This window comes from Aedes aegypti, chromosome 2 (genome assembly GCF_002204515.2).
Source record: "Aedes aegypti strain LVP_AGWG chromosome 2, AaegL5.0 Primary Assembly, whole genome shotgun sequence".
NCBI lineage: Eukaryota > Metazoa > Arthropoda > Insecta > Diptera > Culicidae > Aedes > Aedes aegypti.
Window position 1 is genome coordinate 434,429,890 of NC_035108.1, and position 19,093 is coordinate 434,448,982.

The 19,093-nt window shown below is 38.4% G+C and overlaps 1 protein-coding gene across 2 annotated transcripts in view; it reads left to right on the forward strand.

Moving 5' to 3' along the window:
• LOC5575559 (elongation of very long chain fatty acids protein AAEL008004) overlaps positions 1–19,093 on the forward strand; it is a 51,245-nt gene that overhangs the window by 23,168 nt on the left and 8,984 nt on the right. The window contains exons 1-2 of one of the 2 annotated variants that reach the window (XM_001662015.2): positions 3,299–3,683; positions 18,204–18,478. In XM_001662015.2, the coding sequence (XP_001662065.1) occupies positions 3,626–3,683; positions 18,204–18,478 (333 nt within the window). In that variant the 5' untranslated portion in view covers positions 3,299–3,625. Of the gene's footprint in view, positions 1–3,298; positions 3,684–18,203; positions 18,479–19,093 lie in introns of those variants that run through there. The other variant, XM_021847805.1, reaches the window with a different exon arrangement.

Below are 19,093 nucleotides of genomic sequence, written 5' to 3' on the forward strand. Positions count from 1 at the left end.
TAAAAACATTGAACTTGTTGTTAGGCTCCACAAAACGTGTATGCGTCTGAGATATAATTGCGGAAAAGCGTCGAGAATGAATTTCAGCTACTAAGAGGTCCATTACTAGCATTGAAACCCTATATCAAATATGGTATGTCACAAATATTGAAATTATTTAGCAAAATCAGGAAGTTTTATGTGACGCAAGGAAGGTTAGAATTAAAAGTGTCCACTTCCCTGAAGGCACCACATATCCGGATTATGGCAATAGGTGCCCAATGTCCCCAACAGTCATTGAAATGTCTTCCTTTGAACTTGTTTTGCGATATTACGAAGTTTGGTTTACCACAAGAAAAATTTCAGAATCATTCTTAATATGGCCACTTCTCTGGAGATGCTGTCCACCTCAACCAGGGATTCCTGGGTATCCTGGACCAATTGTGTGTCCTTTGGTTTTTTGAACTTTTTCCCCGAAATGCGTTCCTGAAACCTAGAAATATCATTGAAAATGATTCGAAAATACTACTAGCCTTTTGCTAACGCAATAGTCTATCAATTTGCCGAAGACACTAGGGTGTTTTGACCGCTTCTTTATTATGCTTTTAACGAAATTAGTTAAAATATCTCGTAAAAAGCAATATATTTTTCCAGTTTGCCATATAAATTCCGATAAAAATATTATTATATTTTGTATCCAATTCGACTATCTATTTGATCTAGGTGGTACGAACATATCGTTCATACATCATTTTCATGTGAGGATTCTACCCCAGTACCCCGAATGCCATTTCCCCGAATGACATCACCCCGAATGTCATTACCCTGAATGTACCATTACCCCGAATTCCATCACCCCGAATGCTATTTCCCCGAATTTACAAAAACCTTGACATGATGACATTGATAACATTTCACCATGATATTGGAATTCGGGGTAATGGCATTCGGGGTTATGGGTCATTCGGGGATTTGGAATTCGGGGTAATGGAATTCGGGTAAATGGCCTTCGGGGTAATGGTATTCGGGGTAATGGGGTAGAATCCAACACAAATACACTCTATGAAAACCTCAGTTACCCATGATTTAGATGTCATGTCTTTGGACCCTACAGTCTATCGCCATCGGCTCAAAATAGAGTTGATGGTAAGGTTTGGGCCTAAAGATCAGAAGATTCATGGTTCAAGTACAAGGGATAATCTTTTTTTCTTTATTTTTGCACCAAGCTAAGATTTGTAATTATTTGACCTGATTTGAAACATTTGCATGTTCAAATTTCACTCACACGGGATGAAATCTTTTGTTCCTTAATACAGCACCATTCTTAAAAAGCACGTTACAGGAAGATCTACTTTTTAATATATAAAGGTAACTACAAGTGATGACTCAAGTTAAATCAGCGTAGCAACAGCCTTGAGAACTAGAGCTCTAATGAGTCTTCCAGTCTTTGAAGACTAAACCAACATCGTACTAAAAAACCTAAATAAAGCTAATAGTTATATTCTATCAAGCATCGCATCAATGATCGAACTGCACGGGCTTATTCACAAATTCCATGACGCTGAAAAGGGGTCGTGGGTGACTTCATGATATTACGGCTCATACAAAACTTGTAGAATATTCATACAAAAATCTTTACGATGGGGGGTGATGATAAGCTACGATTACTGTTGATTATGGAAAAAAAAGATTATTCCTTGCACTTAAACCGTGGATCTTCTGATCCTTAGACCCAAACCTTACCATCAACTCTATTTTGAGCCGATGGCGATAGACTGTAGGGTCCAAAGACATCTAAATCATGGGTAACTGTGGTTTTCATAGAGTGTATTTGTGTTGGCAACCTTATGGGATTTTAGGGTATAGAGTGATACACTTTCTGTTATTTCGAAGTGAAATTCAATTCTCACATGAAAATGATGTATGAACAATATGTTCGTAACCCGCAGATCAAATAGATAGTTGAATTGGATACAAAATATAATAAGATTTTTATCGGAATTTATATGGCAAACTGGAAAAATATATATTTTTTCTCGAGATTTTTATACTAATTAAGTTAAAAGCATAATGAAGAAGCGGTCAAAACACCCTAGTGTCTTCGGCAAAGTGATAGACTATTGTGTTAGCAAAAGGCTAACGGTATTTTCGAATCATTTTCATTGATATTTCTGGGTTTCAGGAACGCATTTCGGAGAAAAAGTCCAAAAAACCATAAAATCGATTTGATACACCTCTAAAACTTTACCAAATCGGCTCATTTTTGGACAGATAACTTGTTTTGATAAATAAGTTCAGAATTTGATGTGGCAAGGGTACCTTAGAAAAAGTGAACAGGTCTAATGCCTACCTTTTTCGAACGATTCCGGATTAAAAACTGTTAATATGATCAGTTAGTCTTTGCTATTCTAAGATATACACTAGAATCTCGATTCACGAAGTCATTTTTACGTAAAATCAATTTACTTCAATTCAATTTACGTAACTTTTTTTTACGAAGCTCGTAAAATGAGTTAATAAAATACAATGGAACATTTTGTATTGGAATGATAAGTTTCGCGGAAATAATGTGATTTGTTTTGAACTTTCACTTCATAGTTTAGTTGAGACTTTGTCTTCTTAGCAGTATGTCCTCACTGGGACAAAGTCTGCTTCTCAGCTTAGTGTTCAATGAGCACTTCCACGGTTATTAACTGAGAGTTTGCCTAAGTTACCATTTTAACATTCCTATTTCGTGTGGCAGGTAGGGTGATACTTTATGCCCAGAGAAATTAAGGAAATTCCCATTACGAAAAGATCCTGGACTGACCGGGAATCGAACCCAGACCTTCAACATGGATTTGGTTTGTAGCGCGTGTAGGCCCTATGCTGGGATATACGCATATTTAAGCCTTCGCAGCGAAACAGAATTCTCAAAGGTTCCAAAAATCACAGTCAAGGTCATCAAGAAACAACACCTTGGTAGGAAATAATTTGGTAATGAAAAAAGCATCGACACATAATTATACGTTAGTTGTTGCTAGGAAGCCCGCGATGCAGCCCCTTATTGAGCCCCCCTCGGAAACCCAGCTAGCACAAAAGACCATCCTCGCACAGAGGATTGAAGACTGCGGAGCGGCGGCGGTGGCTCTGACACTGACTCAAGAGCATCCAGCTTACGACCAAGTGCAAGTGCCCCGAACAAGTACACGGCGCTGCTGCTGCTGCTGCTTCGGCTGCTTGTTGAACGGTTTACCATTGAAATGGCCCCAACAATAAACGGCTCCTCTCTCCCCCCAGGAACAAATCACCAATCACCGTCAATCGGGTGATGATGAGAGCGCCTTTGCATAGTTCAGGTCGATCGGTTTGCGGCGGCGGCTTGGCGTGAGTTTGGTGGTCAGCCTTGCAAGGAAATGCGTTACAGTCTTAGCTGATGCTTGCTCGCGTGCGGATGTTCGCAGAAATCGAAAGTTGTTTGTCGTAGGTTGCACTTACATCGGGCATTAAAGGAAGAAGTGCTGAGCTGTGCGCGTGTCGCGGTCAGAATTCTGCAAGTTGGCGATAAATCACCGCGCAGACGATCGATCGGTTGTACGTTCTGTGTGACTGAAGTGTTGGACTCGGGGCAAAGTTCTAGTGGAGTTAACAGTGGAACGGTGACAAGATGACGAGTTATGTGGTGTCATTTTCGAGCCAGTATGAAAACATCACCAAGGGAGCAGGTAATAATGGAGTGTTGAACTGATGCAGTGGTAATTAATTTTCAAATTGGTGTATTTTGATGACAGGATGACAATTGGCAGAATTCATACTGTGAGCAATTACAATATCTTTTTGTGAAGCAAAAATAATGCCGGAAGTTAATTAATGATACTCTCGAAAAACTATGCAGAGTAATAATAGTTATCCAATCCAAAGATTGCAATCTTTTTCATGACTATAATGATCTGAGAAAGCTGGAGCTTATCGTTAACGGATCAATTAATTAGGGTTGTGATACATAACAAGATTTGGGGCCTTTTTTAGCCTAGTGGTAACGTCCACGATTGTAAGGCAAAGTCATACTGAAGGTGTCTGGACTCGATTCTCGGTCGATCCCGGATCTTTTCGAAATTGAAGTAGTATCATCGTACTTGCTCACATGATATAGCAATGCGAGATTGGTAACTTTGGCAAAGAAATCTCGAGTTTTCAGTTAATAACTGTGGAGGAGGTCATTGAACACTAAGCTGAGAAGCATTCTCTGTCCCGGTGGAGAAGTAACGCCAAAAAGAAAAGAAAGAAATTTATAACAGGATGTGCATGTAAACTGTCTGATAATATCACGATAAAATGACCTGACACGTGACACAATAGAACTCATTCACAGCGTAGGCACGGCAAGTAAAGGTAATAAAAATACCACACGCAGTTTTCAATGATGCATTTCTATTTGCATGAAATTGCAGTCGAATGTATCAACACCACTGCAAGCGCTATTAATAGTCAAACAGCAGATAGTTGGGAGAGCTGCTGTACAATCATTTTAATAAAATAGTCCATTAAGAATGGGGTGTGTAGATCTACTTACGAAAATTTCGCTCAGTAAACCCAGTACAGGCGTGCGGGGTGACATTACAGTATGGCCCATAAAAAATGCAAAAATCGTCATATCATGTTTAATGGCAGTTTCTGTATGAAAAATTAAAACTAAACAAAATGGTTATTTATTATTTGTATTGTTTACTCTGTTTGGACCCTATTTTTTACTCTGAATATGATTTTCATCGGTTACTTTCTCCTTACTAGAGAAAAATTGGAAGCACACCTTCAAATTTAATCATGCTTTCAAAACGTCGCACCATCGAACTTCTACACAGGCCTTATGTTAAACATACGCCCAAGTCAAATAGTAGCATGGATTTATACCTGGAATGCTGGAGACTTGAACATATTTTGGTAAAAGCATCTCATTTTGGAGATCTGTGGTTTAACCTTCATATAAGTGTTGATAGCGGTTCTGTTTGGCTAAAAACCTATGAGCTAGTAATGATCTAAGTTGTATCTAACAAATGGAACAAACAATTGTCTCAAAAATCTCTTATAGACCCTGTATATGGATTTGATAAAGCTACAACAAAAAATAAAGGCACAGCAAACCCATAGGATGCGAATGCTCCCTAAACCATGACCTTGGCCAAATATTTCATTGTGACCATGAAAAACACATTTTTCAAGACTTAACAAAAATGTTCCTATATGGCAAAGTAACCTTAGAATATATTAAATTAATCAGATGTAACATTCACTAACGAAAATAATAAAAATATTGCTTGTGCATTATAAATTCACGCTCAGACAATTTTCGCATTTTATTGTGGCCATACTGTAGGCCTTTGGATTATTTTAACAATGTATGTTGGAAAATTAAGGTTTATTTTTTTAATTTACGATTAAGCTTTCATGCCAAACACAGTTGAATGCTTTTTCTATGTCTAGAATAGCAAGACCAGTAGAATAGCCTTCAGATTTGTTGGAACGGATCAAATTTGTTACACGTAAAAGTTGATGAGTGGTCGAATGTCCATGGTGGAATCCGAAATGTTCATTAGCAAAAAATGAATTTTTGTTGATGTGGACCATCATTCTGTTCAATATGCTTTATCAAAAAGTTTACTGATGGAGGAAAGCAAGCTGATTGGACGATTGCTGGAAGCTTCTGCAGGATATTTTTCCGGTTTTAAAATTGGTACAACCTTGGCATTTTTCCATTTGATAAGAAAATAGGCCAACTGAAAACATTTGTTAAATATAACAATCATGTTTTAAGACCAATAAAGAGTTTGAAATCATCGTCTATAATCACGGAGTCGAATTTTACTTTACATTTAGGTATTGCAATGCCTCTTCTGCTTCAAATATCTTCTTCTCTTCTTCTCGGCATTAACGTCCTCACTGAGACAGAGCCTGCTTCTCAGCTTAGTATTCTTATGAGCCAAAGTTGCCATATTTGCATTCGGATATCGTGTGGTAGGTACGATGATACTCTATGCCTAGGGAAGTCAAGGTAATTTCCATTACGAAAAGATCCTGGACCGACCGGGAATTGAACCTAGACACCTTCAGCATGGCTTTGCTTTGTAGCCACGGACTCTAACCACTCGTCTAAGGAAGGCCCCTGCGGGAATATCAAAACTTCCTCCACCAAATCTCTACATTAATTTTTTTGGAAAATCTCTTCATGAGTTCATTCCAAAGATTTCACCTGGAATTTCTACAGTAATGTCTCCATGGGTTCAGGGTTTTTTTTCAGAAAAATGTCTACAGCCAAATCTTTACAGTGCACTATGGGCCAGGGACGCAATCTGGCGGGACAAAATTAATAATTCAGTAACGAAGTGTTTTCGGTATTTTGCTGTCTTCGACAAAGTTTTTTGTAACAACGTGGACCATCTACTGACATAAACGGATAGTTCGTAAATCGTCCACATAGGTGGCGCCACAATCTATTTTTTTACTGTGACGTTCTAGAGACTTGGCATATTTGCCAAAGTTGTTCATTTTGATAAAATAAACAACTCTCTCGAAAACGCCAAAATTCCACAGCCTAATGTGTTCGAATTATTGGCAAAATTAGAGAAAATTAATGAAAAAATGATTTTTTTTACTGAATTTGCCATTTTTCCAAAGAACCATGCCAAAACATATATTTTGCTGATAAATATGTAACAAACACAAGCTCTGGTGAAAAAAATAATAACACGACGCATAAAAAATAAGAAATTATGACATAACTTGAAAAAAAGAGCAATGTTTGAACCTTGATATCTTCAAAAACGCAAGCTCAAATTTTCAGGCAACATAGAACAATACTTGATAAAACGGATGTCAAAATTTCAGAGAGGTACATTTTGGTGACACCAAATACCGGAAACGATTCGTTACCGAGTTATTAATTTTGTCCCGCCATATTGCGTCCCTGGCCCACAGTGCAGTGATTCTTCCTGGAATACCCGAATACCGCAAAGGATTCTCCAGGAGTTTTCCCAGAGACACCTCCAGAAGCCCTTCAATAATTAATTTTGAAATGGTTTCCTCTGTTAATTGTGCCAGGTAGAGAATAGACTGTATATTAGGGCGATTCAAAATTTAAAAATGTTTGAAAATCCAATCTCCCATATTTTCCTTACTATCATTACCATAAAAATAGTGTTCTGTGAAATTTTCAGCATTATAGCTGGTTATTTAAAAGTGGCCCAAAGACGATGTTCCGATGTTCCCAAAGGCTAATTCCACTCAAACCAAGATTCATAAAATGTAAGCTAAGACCAGGGATTCAATCCTGAGAAAATTGAGAGAATCTCTCACGTATTGCTCTTTGTAACTATCATAACATGCTGCACATTATGAGAGACTGTTTATCGTACACTGCAACAACTTTGATCAGATTGGGGGGATAGTAGTACATGATAAAAACCTTCTAAACATGCTCCAAGCCCGGGGGACACTATTGCTATTGCAAGTTCGTTGATTGCTTATCGTGCCAGTAAAAAAACACCTATCCCCAACGGTAAACAAGCGAGAAAAATGGATTTTATCATAGCTCTCTCTTTGGGGCTCTCGCTCGCTGCTTCCATTTATCAGACTTGTTACACCTTGCGATACAATGATGATCGTGGACCGCAACAAATGGGATGTTTTTCTTTGCTTGCTTTGATCGTGCTTCATACTCACATGAGAGCGAATTCTGCAATACCTGGCTAAGACTATAATTATAAAACATTTATAACGGCTGCGAAATTCGTAGGTCAAGTCCGGGTTGGTAATTCTTAGCTCTTAGAAAAAAAAGAAGCTATACATGTTTAAACAAATTCTGACGATCTGGGTAAATATTAAAGTAAATTCTAAGCTCTTAGTAAAAATTGTAATATTTACACGAAACCATGAAAATATTCATACAAAATTATAAAATCTGGCGTAACTGGACAAGAGTACAGTGGAAAATGGAAATACGAATTGCCGGTAGAATTCTAGGTATAGATAACTGAAACTTTCTCTGATATAAAAATCAATAAAATGTATGAATTGCCGAGTATCTTCGACAAATGTAACAAAACTAACAAAAAGTTCTGCTTTTTTATTCGAAAATCAGTCAAATTCATAAAAAACAATAAAAAAACATATTGTATCTTGTGCAAAATGAAGTTTAGAAAGATTCGAAAGTGGTGCATACGATTGTGCTATATGCACTGGTGGTTTGGAAGGGATGGCACTTTTTGCATAATGAAATTCTGCATATGGACGTTTCACATAAACAGTTTTATACAAGTACTGTTGGCTTTTTGAAGAAGGTACATAAATATCACTATGTCAAATATCCATTATGCCAAACGTCCTTATGGGAGATGTCCCACCTCCGTTTGGAATAATATGGAAAAGTCCTTGGAAGAAGTACGACTGAGGTTATGTTATTGAAGCAATGTAGGCAAAGCAGACTTTATAAAATTGAAAACTCAAAGTTTTTTTTTTATTTTTCCCGGATTTTTGGTCCGTTTGGGACCTTTTCCAAGAGTTCAATCACTACGGATCTCTAGTTAAGAAAGTTTTGCTAAACTCTAAAAAGTTATGTGGAATTAACGGTATGGATTGAGTTTGGTCGGTATCGTCGCGGACAGACGTTCAAGTTAGACTCAGCAGCTTGTGTAAAAAAACATGGCCGCCACAAATCGCCAAGTAGCAATAAGGCTCCTCCAGATCTAAGCGACTGTATACGGCGACAGCGACAGCGACAGACAATCGCCGCGATTTCGCTAATGTTTCTCTGCATGCACTGTTTGATGAGCGCGTCTAAGCCACAGCGACGCGATTACGCAGCGATTCACGTCGTGTCAGTATACACTCCCGTGTTTTCCCCCCTCAAAAACATACAAAAGTGTTCAGTCCATATCTCTGTGATTACACGTCCAACTGAAAGTCTCTAAGCCGCATTTGAAAGGCAAAGAGTTATTCATACTTTGTATGTACTTTTCTAAAAACATTCTTTGATCTATGTATACTAAATTTGTACTTAAAGTGGTGACATTTTTCAAAAAACACACAAAAAAAACATAACTAACTTCCTCAACATTGGATCGACCAAAATTTTGAAACAAGGTGTCAATAGAATCGTAATCTTATAAACTTTGAAGAGCACTCATGAAATTCTTGCGGAAAAATCTGAAAAGTATTCAAAATCAATGAAACAGTCAGTCAAGTCATCGTGCAAAAGTTTGGGTTCACTCCTCAGTATGGTGTATCGTGAACTACGCTAACGCTAACGCTAACTCCTCAGTATGGTGTATCGTGCAAAAGTTTGGGTTCACCTGAACTTACTTAAATCTGTGAAATCTCAAACCAATCATGTACGCGCCATTATTTTCGCTCAAAAAAGCTTTAAACTATTAAAATCGGTTGAAAAATGGCAGAGATATTGACAAAAATGATGAGCGTGCGGCTCAGGTGAACCCAAACTTTTGCACGATTTGCATCATACTGAGGGGTGAACCCAAACTTTTGCACGATGACTTGACTGACTGTTTCATTGTTTTTGAATACTTTCAGATTTTTTCGAAAAATTTTCGTGGCGTCTCTCAAAGAATATAAGATTACGATTCTAATGACACTTTGATTTAAAATTTTGGTCGATCCAATGCTGAGGAAATTAGATATGATTTTTCAGTATGTTTTTTGAAAAATGTCACAATTTCAATTAAAAATTTAGTATTCAAAATTTAAAAAATGTTTTTGGAAAAATACATACAAAGTAAGAATAACTCTTTGCCTTTCGAATGCGACTTAAAGAGTTTCAATTGGACGTGTAATCACAGAGATATAGACAGAACACTTTTGTATGTTTTTGAGGGGGTGAACCCAAACTTTTGCACGGGAGGTGTAGATGGTTCTATAGAAGAGTGCTTGCAGCGACACAACAACGAAATCGCGACGATTTTTTGTCGCTGTCGCCGTAAAAAGTCGCACATTGATATTTTCGTACAGTGCGGTGTGGACTGGGTGGTATCCGAACAGATGAAGCCACGTGTTTATACAAACTGTCACTCTACTGTAGCAATTTGTTTCATAGATGGCACCATGGTAGAATTTACACAAGAAACATAAATAAATTTGTTCCTGCTCCAACGTCTGCCTGCGGTATCGTTAATTCCGCATGACTTTTTAGAGTTAGGCAAAGCTATCTTGACTGAAACCGTAGTGATTGATTCTTTGAAAACGGTCCCAAACGTCGAAAAAAAACTAGTGTTTTCAATGGATCATTGAAGGTAGTTTTTGTCAGTGCTCACCGCATCACTGTATATGGGATTTAACATTGTGACAGCATTGCTGTTCTGTCAAACACACAAACCCACGGTGGCGCTATCTATGCTTTCAATAGCGGCCTTTTTGGATATTTTAATGATCCATTCACTAAAGACTGCTTAACCCTCTAATACCCAAATTTTTTTTTTGATCTAAATATAATTTTTCGTTGGGGCCCAGATAGCCGTAGCGGTAAACGCGCAGCTATTCAGCATGACCAAGCTGAGGGTCGTGGGTTCAAATCCCACCGGTCGAGGATCTTCTCGGGTTGGAAATTTTCTCGACTTCCCAGGGCATAGAGTATCTTCGTACCTGCCACACGATATACACATGCAAAAATGGTCATTGGCATAGTAAGCTCTCAGTTAATAACTGTGGAAGTGCTCATAAGAACACTAAGCTGAGAAGCAGGCTCTGTCCCAGTGGGGACGTAACGCCAGAAAGAAGAAGAAGATAATTTTTCGTTATCTAAAATCATTCTAAACACGGTTTGGGCAATGATTTATTTTTCTTCGCAAATTTAGGAATTTTGGTTTTTGATTTTTATTATTTTTATTTTTGAACATCCCTATCCTTTTCAAATTTTTCTTAAAGCCTCTTCTGGTTACTGATTTTTGACAATAATAAAAATTAGAGTTTTTACTATACTTTTGAAAATATGATTTTTTCAATTTTTTTCTGGAACATTTTTTATTTTCCGTGTAACTAACGGAAAAACAGATTTGAAATCATTTCAATACCATCAGGCTCTTCTTCTGTGATAGGTTGATCGTAGAAAAATATAAAAGGTACGATTTTTTATAATACACGTTAAATGAATCCCAGGCATTTGAAGGTTATATAAGAATACAATTTTTCAAACAATTTTCAATAATACAAAAAAGTTTGAAAAATCATAAAACTTTTCTTATATACATGTTATAAGTCAAGGTTTAAGCCAAAAATAAAATCATTTTAATTTCCGAGCTACGAAAAAATACACAAAATTCCAAAGTGTACCCCGTCTAAAGGCGGGGTTGGGTATTAGAGGGTTAAATAACATTGTTTCAGGTACGGAACAGTGTAAGAAGATACCGTCGAGCGGGGTCGACATTGGGCCATAAGAGTGATTTCAGACCACCATTTTTACAGAAATTTAATACCAAAACCATGAAAACAATATGGCAAGCTTTAAGAATACGCTGTAAATAGCCACTTTGCCCCGTTTGGGTTGTATGGAAGGAGACACAAGAGCCCACAGCTTAAGAAAAAAAAAATAGATACTGTCAAGAACAGTGGACAGTTAATAAAGGGGAACTTTATGAATAAATTTTAAAAAGATCGATAGCAAAAAAAAGAAAAGAACATTCTATGTTTGAGAAAAGAGGAATTTTCGTAATTTAAAAGTTGAAGTTGAATATTTGCCTCAAAAGAACATCCTATGTTTTCAAGAAAGTGAAATTTATATTTTGAATATTATCTGCATTAACATATTTATATTTTGTCATTTTTAAAACTGTCACGAACATCTTATACAGTCAACATTCGTTCGTTGCACTAAACCTATAGCCCACCTAGTGAAAGACTTTCACTAATCGGGCTGAGTTTCTAGCTGTCAAAATATTGAGTACAATAGAAATTCAGGGCTACCAACATTGATCAATCGAGGTTCATGTCAAAAAGTGACATTTGTCTTCGTTTTAAGTGGGATATAGCCCATACTTAACGGAAGCCCAGTTAAAGATAGTATAACGAACGAAAAACGAATGTACATGGAATCAATGTCAGTTTATGATAAATACGTCAGAAGTTTCATAACAGCGCAAATAAAAAGAAACACTTATATTTAAAAGAAGTTAAATATCCGCTTAAATAATAAAATAATAATTGTAAGAATTTCCTTCTTGTTCTTGTAAAGAAATATTTGTCACGCAACTATAATAATCAATAAGACCACAAAGTCGCCCAGCTAAACCTGTGAATATGTTGTGTAGGTGTCCACGTATGGTTCTTTTAACCTCAAGGTATGGAAAATACCAATGGTAGCAAGGCAAAGCCGTGCTGAAGCTGTCTAGTTTAGGGATATCATAAGGATGAACCATCCCCAACGGATGACTTCAAACGAGTTGTCGTACACTGCGTAACAAAAGGCCTTCCGCTGATTGTAGGCAGTGATGCCAATGCTCATCACATCATCTGGGGCAGCTCGGATATCAATTTGAGAGGCTCCAGTCTGATGGAATACTTAAGTAGTACAGACCTTGGATTACTTAACATAGACAATCGCCCAACCTTCATGGTTTCTAATAGAGAAGAAGTGTTAGACATAACGCTCTGCTCGAATAGAATCAGTCACGAGTTGACGAATTGGCATGTATCAGATGAGGAATCATTATCTGATCATCGCTACATCTTCTTTGAACATTCAAATGTAACTGCGCAGACTTTGCGTTTTAGGAATCCCCGGTCAACAAACTGGGAACTCTACATTGAATTGGTTGCGACCAAATTTCATGGATATTCTCCGTCCATTGAAAATCCAAGTGATCTGGATGATGCCGTTGATACTACAACATCCTACATTATGGAAGCTTTTGAAGAAGCATGTCCTCTGCGGTCTGTAAAGACTACAAGAGGGACCCCATGGTGGAATTCCGATCTGACTAGACTCAGGAAACAATGTAGAAGGAGTTGGAACAGACGCCGTTCAGCTGGATCAGAGTCGTTCAAGTCAGCTCGCAAGGCTTACAAGAAGGCTCTTCGTTCTGCTGAACGATCCGGCTGGAAAAACCTTTGTACAAATGTTTCCAGTTTGAGTGAAGTCAGTCGGTTGAACAAAATTCTTGCAAAATCTAAGGATTTCCAAGTGAACGAAATTCGCTTACCTAATGGTGACTTTACTTCTTCCGATGAAGAAGTTTTAGAATGTTTATTCAATACACACTTCCCCGGATGTGTGGACATAGCATCTACGGATGAACCAACTGTCTTTTCATGTAGTTACGAGTCTCTGGCCTCGGCTCGCAGTATCGTAACTACTGAATCGATTCAATGGGCACTTAATAGTTTTGCTCCTTTCAAATCTCCAGGAGCGGATGGGATTTATCCTGTTCTGCTCCAAAAGGGATTTGAGTCTATCAAACATGTTTTGAAAAAGCTACTTGTAAGCAGTTTTGCTACCGGGTACATTCCCAAATCCTGGCGTGATATTACTGTAAAGTTTATCCCAAAAGGAGGACGTGCGTCGTATGAAGAAGCGAAGAGTTTTAGACCAATCAGTCTGACCTCTTTTCTTCTGAAATGTCTGGAACACAAAGTTGTATACGATATCGAGAAAGCATTCGCTCAGAAGCAATCCTGCTTGGGTGTTTTCTTGGATATTGAGGGTGTCTTTGATAACGTGTCTTTCGATGCCATATTGGAAGCCGCACGAAACCATGGGCTACCTACAATGATTACCAATTGGATTCATCAAATGCTCAAAACCGACATCTCTTCTCGACATTGCGTCAAGCAGCGATTCGAAAATTGAGTGTTTGCGGATGCCCCCAAGGGGGAGTCTTGTCACCACTTTTGTGGAATCTCGTAGCAGATACGCTATTGAGGCAACTCAATAATTGCGGTTTTCCAACTTATGGATTTGCCGACGACTATCTAGCTCTAATAGTTGGTATGTGCATAAGCACCCTATTCGACCTGATGCAAAGTGCTCTTCAGATAGTCGAGAGTTGGTGTCGCCAATATGGCCTTTCGGTTAACCCGAATAAAACATCTATTGTTCCTTTTACGGAAAGACGAAACCGCGATGGAATTCGACCTTTACGTCTTTTTGGCACTGAGATTAATGTGACTGATCAAGTAAAGTATGTCGGAGTCATTCTAGATTCCAAACTTTTATGGACAGCTCACATTGATTTCAGAGTCAAAAAAGCTTGTATGGCCTTCGGTCAATGCCGGCGAACCTTTGGTAAAACTTGGGGCCTCAAACCCAAATATATCAAATGGATTTACACAACAGTTGTTCGACCAATATTGGCATATGGATGTCTTGTGTGGTGGCAAAAGGGCGAAGTGAGAACAATCCAATCAAAATTGGGCCATCTCCAAAGGATGTGCTTGATGGCGATGTCTGGTGCGTTCTCTACAACTCCCACAGCAGCGCTCGAGGCCCTTTTCGACGTTGCGCCACTACACATATATCTTAAACAAGAAGCACTTTCTTGCTCTTACCGTTTATGGGTACTGGATCTACTGGAGAAAAATCCAGTGAATCGTAGATCTACACACACTTCGTTGTTTCCACTTTTGGTGAATTGGGACAAAATTGTCCTTGCTCCCAGTGATCTCACAATTGCTTGTAACTTTCCTTACAGGACATTTACCACACAATTCCCTTCACGGGAAGAGTGGACGTCTGGCTATTTGGAAAGAAGTATATCAAACAATATAGTATGTTACACTGATGGCTCCCTTCTTGAAGGTAGAGCTGGTGCAGGAGTATATTCTCGTGAGCTAAGGCTGAATCAGTTTTACTCACTTGGTAGAAACTGCACCGTTTTTCAGGCGGAAATATTTGCCCTTATGTGTGGAGTGCAATCAGCACTTCAACAGCGCGTAATGGGTAAAGTCATATACTTCTGTTCAGATAGTCAAGCTGCTATAAAAGCTCTCGCTTCGGCCAACTCAAGGTCGAAGCTTGTTATCGCATGTCGAACTCAAATTGAGGAACTGAATTCAGTCAACTCTGTAAAACTTGTATGGGTACCTGGCCATTCTTCCATCGCTGGAAATGAATTGGCTGATGAGCTAGCTCGCGATGGAGCATCACATGACTTCATTGGCCCTGAGCCGGCTATTCCAATTTCGAAGGGCTGGGTGAAGCTTCAGATAAACTCTTGGGCGGCAACTCAGCACAAGCAATATTGGAATAGTTTGGAGTCGTGTCGTCAAACAAAATTGTATATTACTGAGCCATCTCCAAAGGTGGCGAAGTATTTAACAAATCTGTCAAAGCAGAATTGCAGTCTCTTGGTCAGAGCGTTGACAGGCCACTGCCGACTCAACTATCACATGGCAAATATTCAGCGTGCTGACTCATTTGTGTGTGATAGTTGTGACTCCGATTATGGAACTTCGTATCACCTGATATGTAACTGTCCAGTTTTTGCGCAAATGCGATTCCAATTACTTGGTAAGCACTTATTAAGTGAAACTGAATACAGAAGCCTGAATCTTCAGGACATCCTGTTATTCTTAACCCGCTGTGGTAATGAGCTATAGGCTCTCTTTACGCTCATGCGTTTTGCAGTGCCCTTTTTAGGGCGCTGTTCGAACCCATTGTGGTATGGAGCTACATGCTCTCATTTCGCTTATGCGATCTTCCCTCTTCAAGGGACCCCACTCCTATTTCCTCCCATCTTTCCCTTCCCTTTCCTCTCCCATCGGGTAGATGATGAAATAGGCTCAAATATGGCGATGGCACAAATCTCCCAACTGGTGGGGAACGTGCCTTTGGAGCCGGCCTTCTGATACCTGATGGTTCTTTTAACCTCAAGGTATGGAAAATACCAATGGTAGCAAGGCAAAGCCGTGCTGAAGCTGTCTAGTTTAGGGATATCATAAGGATGCTATGAGGTGTATTAATTTTTGCATTTACGTTTGGAAACCCTTTTTGGCCCATAGTGGGGCAAAAGTCCGAATCATCTTGCGTAACAACTTGAAAACTTCCCTAAATCCATAAATTGTATTTAAATTTAGCAAAGTTTTCTTGAACGTGCGAAAAAAGCCATTAAAATTTCACATTTCGACTTAATTTTGTGAACAACTGCCCAAAAATAGGTACCGTAATCCGGGGTAACATTGATCATTTTTTTAAATATTTCGTTTGAAAATGCAAATGTTGCAAATTTTATATCTTTAAAACAAGTACTGCCATCTATAGCTCGTGACTAAATAACTTATTTTGTTTTTTGAACGATTTAAGAATGTTTAAAAAAATGTTTTAAGCGATTTTTTGATTCAACTGGTATGGGGTAACATTGATCACTTATGTAAACAACGTTCGGGTATATTGAAAATGTCGCTACATACTTAAATCATGGCCCCTGAAGCCGAATATGAAGATTAAACGCTTACAAGTCGTTTACTTTTTGAGTAAGTTTAAAATTAAAAACACCTCGAACCACGGAATACGCCTAAACGTAGGCAATTTCCTAAGGAAAATTTACTTTCTTAACAGTAATTCGGTAATGTTGCCAAATTGAAAATACTTATGAAAGTTTTGACAACGGAATCGTTTTCGGCGATGTCGTTTTAGTAAGAACCGCATTTCCCATGTTCATATCGTTTTCAGAACTTATGTGAGACATGAATGTCTGGTAGTGTTATCCTTAACCATTAAAATCATTGTTTCGAAAAGTTGCCAAATTTACGTATAAGGTAAACGCAATTTTCGCAAAAATTTTCACTTTTATTAGCTCATGAATATAAGAAAGGGAACCACCATTCATGGTTTGGAAATGTTCCATCAACAAATGATAATGTGAACTTTTTACGAGATGAGTCATTCCGATCATTGTTACCCCGCTGATCAATGATACCCCGGATTACGGTATACAGTGATGACCCGATTTTTTTCAGAATCTTTTCTTAAACCGTTCTGAGCTCCCCTATCCCTTATCCCCTCCGTATTTTGACAAAATACGTTGGAAAAATCTAAAATGGCTTATTTATTAGAATAAAGTAAAATTTAAACATATTGAAACATGGAATGAAAATATCGAGTCTAAAAAGTGAACTTGTTCGGGAAACTGAAAGAGACAGCATACAATTTAGGGTACGCTATATTTAAGTGATTATAAAACGAAGCCAAACATTAAATTTTCAAGTTCAAAACACATTACAAAACACAATAAACTCCTTGAAATGCTATAGAGTAGAATGCTAAAAGGAAAGTTCTCACCGAGTGTCAGAGCATGTCTTCATGGGAAGTTCATCCATTGTAGCTGCCGGAGCTACTTCTTTTCAGCTAGCGAAATGTAAAAGAAACCCAACTCGAATCCTGCTCTTCTTTATCTTGCGACGGCTTCGATTTCACAAATCTTGACCGATGAGAAACACTTTTTCTTTTCTCAGTTTCAGTTTCTTCAGTTTGGAATAGTTGATCTTTTTCCCTGCAGATTTACAGCAAAGACGTTTCACTATCTTTACAAACTTTTTATATGACAACAATGCTTCTTTAACAAAACTGAAAAAAATCAAGTCACTTTTAAACGGCACAATCGTCAGCCGAATATCAGCCTAACGCTAAAATTATAGAGTGGAAATTCGTGATAAGAACAATTTTGCGACCGGTCGCAAGCGTGGATTACTGCGATCAATTCATTTGATTTGGATTTGGAGATTCGAAGAAAAATCAATTATGAAATACTGATAACGATATGTTCTCTGCAAAGAGGGGCTGGCAAAATCGGATGAGTACTGTATCATGATTAACCCAGGTCTAGGATGTCTTTGTTATTGTGTATTTTTCTGCAAATATATGTTTAGGGCTGGTAAAGTATGCCTAAGATGAAAGTATCTATATTTTTAGTTGCGATCTTTTGCCTCATACTTGATTCAAACTCTTGCCCCACCAGGTGGTCGTTTAAGACAATCAATTTCAAAACTGTCATAGATTGAAAGGGTTAAATATTTTGACACAAGTATGTTAAACAAAATTATAGTCAATATGTTGAAAATTCTCTGTGTGGTATTTCAATTGTTACAGTTTTTCTGGGAATATTGAGCATTAGACACTACACGTTAATACTTTCATCGAGGTCAGACCCACTTTACTCTAATCAATTTCGGTTTTGTATCATATTATTCTTTGTTTCCTGAAATCAAACCAAGTCGTTTTTCTCACCGTATTGATTCAATCTTATTCCCAGATCCCATCATCGACAACTGGTTCCTGATGAGCAACCCCGTTCCGGTCCTATCGATCGCTGCCTGCTATCTCCTGTTCGTCCTCCACTATGGCCCCCGGTGGATGGAAAACCGGAAGCCTTTCGTGCTGAAGAACACCCTCATCGCGTACAATGCGGCTCAGGTCGTCTTCTCGACGCTTCTCTGCGTGCAACCTTTCTTCATTGGCGGCCTGCACCGGGCGCTGAACGTTTCCTGCAATGCCAACGCCGTCGTGGACCGTGATCTTCAGCTGACGGTGAGCGAACAAACACCCCGCACAATAATAACAATAATTGATCCGCGTAGCGGCCGGCGGAGATTTATTAGATTAATGATTTAATTTACGTGTTTGACGCACTGCTCCCCGCACTTGGTGGTCATAACCTTCATTACCCAGCAGCAAGTAACGTTCGCGCGGATTCGAAACATGTACGACTTCTAGATTCGTCCATCTGTTCTTTCCCGGCGGATGATGCCTTGAAATTAGCACCACCAGAAAGTGGTAGGGCAAGTGTACCATTAGTGGTGCACCTAAGGAAAAACTGCTAAAACATGGTGTTAAAATCATAAAATATATGATTTTAGTGTATCATTCGATAGATCTTTAATCCTTCTATCACTCAAATGTATAAAAATCACGATTTATTTGAAATTTCCCTGCAAAAAGCCTTGCACCAATAATAGGAACACTGTTCCTTTAGTGGAGGTATGTTTTAAGAATGGTTCCTTTAGTGGCGCAATCCATTGATTTCTTATGGGACCCTCCACTATGGGTACTGATGCACCACTATAGGTACAAAGGAGCAAAATAATTAAGCAAAAAATAGTTATAAGTGGTTTTACGGTTAAATTTCATGAATATTATTCGATT